This window comes from Panicum virgatum, chromosome 5K (genome assembly GCF_016808335.1).
Source record: "Panicum virgatum strain AP13 chromosome 5K, P.virgatum_v5, whole genome shotgun sequence".
Classification (NCBI taxonomy): Eukaryota; Viridiplantae; Streptophyta; class Magnoliopsida; order Poales; family Poaceae; genus Panicum; species Panicum virgatum.
Window position 1 is genome coordinate 16,855,418 of NC_053140.1, and position 9,047 is coordinate 16,864,464.

General features: G+C 48.6%; 1 protein-coding gene across 1 annotated transcript; it reads left to right on the plus strand.

Moving 5' to 3' along the window:
• Positions 1 to 4,764: 4,764 nt before the first annotated feature.
• On the plus strand, positions 4,765 to 5,937 carry LOC120706691 (universal stress protein PHOS34-like). Its single transcript, XM_039991393.1, has 3 exons — positions 4,765 to 5,139; positions 5,237 to 5,462; positions 5,597 to 5,937. Exons 1-3 carry the CDS (start codon positions 4,953 to 4,955, stop codon positions 5,676 to 5,678), a joined length of 495 nt encoding a protein of 164 aa, XP_039847327.1. The 5' UTR covers positions 4,765 to 4,952; the 3' UTR covers positions 5,679 to 5,937.
• Positions 5,938 to 9,047: the final 3,110 nt, after the last annotated feature.

Sequence of the window (9,047 nt, forward strand, 5' to 3'; positions counted from 1 at the left end):
TCGCGCGTCTCGTCTCGTCTCGTCTCGCGGCTCACATAATTCGGCGGCAATAATCCTACCGTTACAAAAGTATTCCCCTTATTTTACCACCTCGGCTTCCATCGGAAAACGCCACTCCGGCTCCGACACAGGGCTCCATAATTTAGCTACGAGGCATGTGCGGTTTTAGTTAGTGCCTTAATAGAATGTTAACCGTACATCCGGACAGTAGGCGCTAGGAGTAAGAGCTTGGGCGAAGCTGCATATTGATTAGGGGTGCTAATGCATCCTCAAAACATGAAAAAACAGTGCTCATGTTTAAATTTTCATCATATTTGCACCTTCTATAACTTGACTTTATGCACTCACAAGTCAAGTGCACCTCGTCCAATTCGCCACTGAGTAAGAGTAATCCATTTACAAACGTGGTGTGGTGGTGTTATTAGTATGGAGTCATCTGCACGGTAGGGCCCACCGACCAGAGGCCGATCGAGAATGAGATGTTTTTGTAGTGGTAGGAGTTAAGCTAGGGACAGTATGAATGTCCCCAGGAGCCGAGCTGGCGACCAACTAATCTGGTCGGCCACGCACCGGCTAGTGGCATTATCTATCGTCCCACCGATGTGGAGGAGGATCATCTCAACAGACACCACCACAGCTAAGTGTGTGTAGTATAACCAGCCGCCAGCCGGCCTGAACAGGGAGAGGGATCAACGCGGGGCATCAGGCTGGCCAGGCCGGGCCATGCATGACACCGGCCGTAGGAGAGTGTCATCCAGCTCTTATTAGCTCTAACCCTTTGACTTGGCTACTACTATCATCCCCTACCTGCTAGTGGTTGGTTTAATTAGGCCTCTACATTAGCAGCCGAACCTACCTACTAGTATCATTGAGTAAAGGAGACCATGCACAATCTGGGGAAAATTATTCCACAAAAAGATTGAGCCGATGTGCGCGATTGGCTTGGCACTGATGAGGATCGGTTAGTTGCAAACAGCTGTATTGCTCATGATTCCGTTGTCCTATGCGCTTTTCGCTTGAGAACGTGCTGACGTGCATGTTGCATTGTGGCAATGTTGGCTTGTAGCCCCCCCCCCCCCCCCCCCCCCTCCTCTTTTTTTTTGCCTCAATTATGGTGCAAATCATACCTAGGCATGTAAAACCAAGTGAACCACCTTGGAGCGGAAGGGGTATGCTTCTATCCATTACGGGTTATCGTCTTGTCCTTACGACTTGCACGGAAAAAGCATGAGTGTTGTCATCAATTTACTTGTAGACATATACGTGCTCGTGACTAAGCGCGGACTTCATCGATTCTGAGTTATATTTTTATTTTTACGAAATACAACATAGACGTCGATGCTAAAACAAGCACATACACTCATCCTTATGAATGTATACGTGCAACTTTATCCCTATCAGCAACTCTGAGAGATTGAACCGTCAGATAGATCTTGAGATTAATAAAGTTACCACAGACGCCTTGCTATGAGTCACTTTTATTTTGTTCTAAGTTAAACTTCTCTAAGTTTAACTATAAGCATTTAAAATACATCAATATATACAATATTAAATAAGATATGATATCAAAATAATTGATGTGGATTTAATAAAAAATCATAAGTATCCTTAAATCTTAAATCAATCTTGCAACTTAAAATAGAGAATTATTATATTATTAGTATTCTGCACGATAATTTAGTAGTATATCAGTCATATATTGTTGATCTATACAATCCTTGAAGTCTAAGTTATAAAGTACTCGCTTCGTTCTAAATTATAAGTTGTTTAATATTTTTTACCCTAAATTTGACCACTCATCTTATTTTAAAAATTTATGCAAATATAGTTAAATTTAGGTTATTCTTAAAGAATTTTGTATTGATAAAGCAAGTGACAACAAAAAAATAATATTTTGCATAATTTTTTTGAATAAGGCGAGCAGTCAGTTAAAAGAGTCAAATGACATATAATTTAGAATAGACAGAATACGATCAATTTAAATGTTGAAATCAATTTGTATTCGGAACCGGTGGGAGTGAGGGAGCGCATCGTATTGGATGGTCGTGCGTATCCCACGAGTCTCCTAATAGGCTATTAGCAGGAGGACGTCCCGTACATGCCTTTTCATTTTTTTTTCCTTCTCGTTTAGTTAACGACTCCGCGAGGGCACGAGGTGAAGACGGAATTGGCCTTTGGACGGTGAGGAGCGATTGGGTGGCAGTGGCGAGGCGAACGGATAAATTATGTCAGTGGTCAGTGGACGAGGACGACCCGGCCGGCCAACGCCGACACGTAGGGCACGCGGGCCGCCGCCGCACCACCCGGCGCCCGCCGTCCAAGGATAATCCACCGCGAGCGGTCACCAGAGGCCCCGACGTAGCAGCGCGTCAGCAAGCCAGCCCGCCGCAGGCCGCAGACCTGAATGTTCGTCAGAGGAGTGACGCGACGCGCGGGGCTTCCAGAGGCAAAGCGTACGTGGCGCTAACCTGTGTGTGGAGCGGCCCTCGGCGTGGCGCCACGTGCCCACGCGACCGTTGGAGGCGGCTTCGTCGGCTCATCGGATCACATAGGCTGAGAACTAGCATATTTTATTGTTATTTGATAAATAATATTTAATTATAAATTAATTAGACTTAAAATATTTATTTCGTGCTAATTAGTTAGACTATATAATTAGTTATTTTTTCAACTATATTTAATACTTTATATATGTGTCCGAACATGATGTGACAATTACTTTAAATTTTTTTTTGAGAACTAAACAGGAGTCTCTCGGTTTTGGATAGTAGAGTACTCTAGTCACCATCAGCAAGGCCGCTGCAGGGACTTCGTATCCTGAAGGATTTGGGCTTTGTTTAGTTTCCTTCAAAATTTCAAAATTTTATAAGATTCTCCGTCACATCGAATATTTTAACACTCGTATGAAGTATTAAATGTAGCTAAATAAAATGACTAATTACACAATTTGTCTATAATTTGTAAGACAAATTTTTTGAGTCTAGTTAACCCATAACAGGATAATAATTATCAAATACAAATGAAAATGTTACAGTGCTTTACATCCAAAATTTTACCCATCTAAACAAGGCCTTGGTTTGCAAATGTTAAGGTTATGTGCGCGGTGCGAGCGGATCCGTTGCAGAAGCTACGCATGCAAGTGGGCCTGATGTTATTGTCCTTCCTCCTCACGAGAAGCCGTCGGAGTCGGATTCAAAGAGGGAGGCTACCGGGGGCGGGGAATCTGTCACTAACGGAAATAGGAGGAGGTTGGGATAGCAGGCAGATCTAGCGGCAGTGGCAGGCCGAGGGGACGGCGCGGTGAGGCGGCAGGAGCCGCCTGCGGTCGGGTTAGCGTATGCGATTGGCAGCGGCGGATCCGACGGTGGGAGCTTTGGGAGACTGGGAGGTGACTGTGGTATGTAGGAACAAGCTGTAAGTGGGCTGCATATTAGTATTTTTCTACAATGCTTTTGCTCGCAGTCACACCTGCGACCCCGTTTAGTCGGCCATCGAAATTCAGCCTGCACACAGTGATCGTGTTCAAAAATGGAATCGAGTACGAGTACTTGCTATACTATGGCACCTTCTTAGATACCAAAGTACTCTGTTAGTACTAACAGCGCACGCGATGCGTTGTTGACTTTGACTACACAAAGAATGAGAGTCCGATTCCGTAGGTCCACGGAAACCATGGCGTACGCGTACCTCGCTTCAATTCTGAATCTATGGACTTTTTTTATAACATGAATCTTTGGAATTGGATTTCATTATGGAAGACCGTCGGCGTCCCAATACGGCAATATTACGAGTCCATCCTCGAGTAGACCCGTGAGATTAGTTTTTTTTAAGACTCGACACTTATATTAAGTCACCGAATAAGAGTTACAAATACCATCTGGCGGATAAAAAAAAAACCAAACTTGCCGACCGGTAGAGCTAGATAGCGAGCTTCTTGCCAGCACATGGACATCATGGTTTGCTTCTCTTCTTTCATGAGCGAATTCCATCTCTTGGAAAGCCGCTGCATCTTCTCTGATCTCCTTGATGGTCTGTTCATACGCTCCCCGAGTGGTTTGAGAGAACGGCGAGAAATCACTGATCGGCGACAATATAAGATGTAAAATTCAGATGACCTTGCACCGGCCCATGCCCGGGATTGGGAGTCGACATTTCGTCAAGGTGTCAATGCCTGAAGTTGAAGATTGGGTGGGTAAAAGGGGAAAAAAAAAAGAAGCTCAGACGTCGTGTGAGAGGTTCCCGAGTGGCCCAGTAGCCGTACCTACCAGGGCCTGATGCGAATCTGACTGGGCCACTGGAAAAGCCCAAGAGACATCGGCGTCGTGGGCTGATGGTTCATCTCTCCTGTTGTGATAGACTGATGAGTGGTGGTACGGCGGGCGGACCGAGGGGTTGTTTGGTTCGAGGAGCTAAATTTTAAATTTTAGTCCGTGTCATATAAAAAAGAATTTTAATATTTAGAAGTATTAAATAAAAATTAATTATAAAACTAACTATAGAACTCTAGGGTTAAATTGAGAGACGAATTTAATGAGGTATATTAATTTATGATTAGCGAAGGGTTACTGTAGCATCATTGTATCAAATTATGGATTAATTATACTCATTAGATTCGTCTCGCGAATTAGCACTCAGCTGTCAAAAAAAATTTATAAATAGAATTTATTTGATACTCTAAAATTATAAAAAAAAATTTGATGTGACAGAGACTAAAAAAATCTTGGAAACCAAACAAGCACGGGGACGGCGCGGCCGCCGCAGCCCGCGCACAACAGCTCACCGCAGGCCTCTCCCTCGACCCTGTGTTTTAAAGCAGGCTGCGCTCCTCTCTGTTCCTCATCGATAGTAGAGCAGAGCAGAGCAGAGCAGAGCAGAGTCTTCCTCAACCCATCCTCGCTCCCCTACACCAATTCGTTCAGCGATCTTTCGTGCTTGGCCCTCCTGCGCTGCACATGGCATCCCCCGCCGCCGCCGGAGCCGCCGGGCGCCGCATCGTGGTGGCCGTGGACGAGGGCGAGGAGAGCGCGCACGCGCTCGCCTGGTGCCTCGCCAACGTCGTCTCCCCGGCGGGCGGCGACACGCTCGTGCTCGTGCACGCGCGCCGCCCGCGCCCCGTCTACGCCGCCATGGACAGCGCAGGTACGGCTGCCGCCGCATCGGTCGGTTAGGTTCGTTCAGATCGACAATCCGTGACGCTCCGGCGGTTTCAAACGGGCTGCTCGATCTCGATCTGCAGGGTACATCATGACCTCGGACGTGCTGGCGAGCGTGGAGCGGCACGCCAGCGCCGTCTCGGCGGCGGCCGTCGACAAGGCCAGGCGCCTCTGCGCCGAGCACCCGCACGTGGCGGTGGAGACGCTGGTGGAGAGCGGGGACCCGCGGGACGTGATCTGCGACGCCGCCGACAAGGTGGGCGCCGACCTGCTCGTCATGGGCAGCCATGGATACGGCTTCTTCCAGAGGTATCAGTCGTCTAAATTACAGTACATTACTAGGAGTACAAGCATCGGCGAAAGCGATGCCATGGCCACTGGCTGGATAAGGATCGGAGGAAAAATCTTTTGCTTACCGTCCCATCCAATTTTGACATTTACAGGGCGTTCCTGGGCAGTGTCAGCAACCACTGCGCGCAGAACTGCAAATGCCCGGTCCTCATCGTCAAGAGGCCCAAGGAGTAGACCGGTCCTTGCAAATGCTGCATCTTGCCAGCCTGTAGCATCATATATGTAAATATTTTTTTAATCCTCCCATGGCAACTGGTTTCTTGTTCGAGAACATGATCAGAGCACTACAGTTTTTTTTTTTTTTTTTTGCTGGAATAAGAGATTCAGACAGAGTATTTCGTCAACTATTGTACAGCATATTCTGTTCTCTGAATCTGAGAGCAAAGTGGTTGGTCGTCTTTGCCAAACCATGTATGTAGTACTAATTTAGCCACATTGCTGTTGGAGATTCAGGATCTCCATTCTCCAATTCTCCACCACATATTGTTTCTGCTAACAAGATAACTTCAAAACGCTGCTCGACACACACGACAGTCGATAGCAATTACAGTTGCAGTCAACCCCACTTCTCTGAACTCTAAAGTGTGTTCCATCTCACAACTTTTAGCTAATGCCTGACAGTGGCGTCAAAGTAGTCACTCGGCAACTATCAGGTAATCGTACGGACCATGAAGAAAATTCAGCCAAGGTCTGGGCTCTTCCCTCTTTCTACAGTAAAAAGGGCGATTCAGAGGGCGACCGCGTCCTCCCTCCGTTGATCCGCCAGCCCCCTCCCCTCTGGCGTCCCAGCGGGCGACGGCGACGGGAGGGGAACCCGGCTCCATGGCGGATGGGCTTTGTATAGCTGTAGATGTAGGTTTGCTAGCTTCTATCTACCGGCGACGGCGGTAGGGTCGTTGTCTAGGGTTCGGTCTCTCCTGCGCTTCTCCGGCGGCGGCGGCGGCGGTTTCGATGCCATCTCCGGCAAGGGCCGTAGGAGCCTTTTGCTCCTCCTCGTGCTCTCCATTGGTGACGTCGTCGATGGCGCCATCCCCGGAGAGCAGGATGTGAGGTTAGGTTTCCTTTTCCCCAAATCATTTCCGGCGTCTGTGCTTTCGTCGGAGATGGCTGTATGGGGTCTGTCTGCTTCATCTCTACGAAGGGATGTGAGCTTCCAGTCATCTCCGATGGTGGGATGTGGATTCCGGCCGGCGGGGCTCGTCCCGGCGGTGGCGGGTGCTCTTGGCGATTCCTTGGCGATGAAGATGCCGATGTCCTTTTAGTGAAATTCATACGGCTCGACGGTGGGTCGTTGTCTCTTGCGGCTTTACATTTGTTGGTCTTCATCATCGAGTCCTGCTGGGGAGCACGGCGGCGGGCGGCGAGCGACAGCTGCGGCGCGACGCCGGGAAGATGGAAGATGAACCTGGATGAAGAACTTTTTACAAACAAGTCCTTCGGGCACTTCTTTGTAATTTTCTTTTATTGCCAGGTTCTGGCTGCAATTTGGGGATGTACTCTCACTCTTTAATGAAATCCATATCCCTTCGAAAAAAAGGTAACCGTACGGACCGATGCCAATAAAAATTTGTGGCACACGGCACAAGCCTATGGCACGGAGCCCGGTTTAACACCGAATCCCATCAAATAAAACCTGGAGACACATTTTGAGACAAGTGAGCCTACCAGCAAACGCAAAATATCCCGGACATGATCCCCAAATCTTATTTCCGTTCCAAGGAAAACAAGAAAAGTTAACAATATTTATTTATAATAACCTTTTTAATTAATATTTCAAAAATGTTCCACCGGAGTATTTATAAATTTATGGTCGCGCCGTTCACATGGCATAACAAAAAAACACTAATGTGACGTGCACTAATGTGACAAGGTGCTTCATGCCAGAACACGTTAGAGGGATCGATCCAATAGCTCATACTCTTAATCCTATCCACCCTCGGGAAGGAGCGCTGAGGGCACTCGGACGCTCTCCGAGCGACACGCGACGGAGGGGAGATGCCCGACGTGAGCCGTGGGCTGCCTGCTCGGTCGTTTCCCCGCGGCACTCTCGCTGCGAGTGGGGCTGCGGCGCTCTGCCGCATCGCTCCCCCGCACCGCCTTGCCTGCACCTAGGTCCCGTCGGGGTCCCCTCGGCCCTCGCCCAGTCTCCACGGGAGGCCGCCCGCTCCCACCCCGCCCTGGCCACCCGCGCAGGAAACCTCCACCGGAGCGGCGTGGCCATGGCGAGCCGGAGCAGGGACGGCGCGAGCTCCTCCCTTCTCCGGTGTGGCTCCTCCTCCAGCGCGGCAGGTGGAGCTCGGCCGTGGCAGCCGCCCCTAGCTTTGCCCCTGCGCGGCTCTCCTCCCTGCGGCTCAAGGCGTCATCCCCATGGGCGAGGAGGCCACCGACCATGGTGGCACCCAGAAGCAGCGGCGGTAGCGGGCCCAATCTGGCAACACCACCTCCCGCCATGGGCGCGAGCACCTCCACCGACGGCGGCAAGAAGGTTGGAGGCGTGGGCGACTGCAGCACTGTGGGTGGCAGAGGTGCTGGCGGTGTGGGTGCAGAGGCGCTACCGGCGGTGGCGGCGTGGGGGGCAGAGGGGCAGTGAGGGGTGGAGGGGAGGGGAGTTAGGGTTTCATGGGTCGGGCTCTGATTTGGGCTTGGCCATTTTTCATTTAGTTTTTCTCCATTTTCTCTTATTTTTTGCTATTTTTTTTCCAAACAAGTATAGTATTCCTTCGAAAATATTTTGTGACCAACAAACAAAGGCACAATATTCTATCCATCTAATTCTCAACCAAAAAAAACATATTCACAACTTATTAATGTGAACATATTTTATGTCCAACAAACAGAGAAATAATTAAAATTAATTTCTTCATTTTCTTTCTTCACTTTCTGCCTTTCCAGTTGCAATATTTTTGCACCAGTCTACTTCGCGCGGCATGGCGTGCAATTGACCTAGTATTTCATTAGGCAATTTTACAACACTCCCGCTATATGCATTTTCTCAACCCATGCAATCACTTCCCTCTCTATTAAGGCCCTCTTTAGGAGGGCTCCAGCTTGGGCTCCAAAGTCAGCTCCTGCCGAGCCCTCCCAAACGGGAGTTTTGGGGGCGGCTTCAAGGTTGGAGCACTAGAATCGGCAACGCTCCCTAGTGTCAAGAGGGACTCCCGTGTGTTTTCTACAAACACTTGGTAATCTCCTAATATTTTCCATGTGTTTATAATCGACGCACAGGAAACTATTTCAGCACACGGGATCATATTTATCTTTCCTAGAGTTGCAATTGAACACACGGGATTTTAAAAGACACTTGGTAACTTTCTAATATTTCCCATGTGTTGTTAATGGACACTCGGGAAACTTTTTTCTGCACACGGGATCATATTTATCTTTCCTTGTGTTGCAATTGAACACATGGGATGGGTTATAACGCACGGTAAAATTCTGGGAAAATTTCCCTAGTGGTCATAAGTGCACACGGCAAGCTTTTTGTTTACTGTGCAGAGAAAAGATGATCATCAGCCAAGTAACGGGAGCTAACGGAAGGAAATA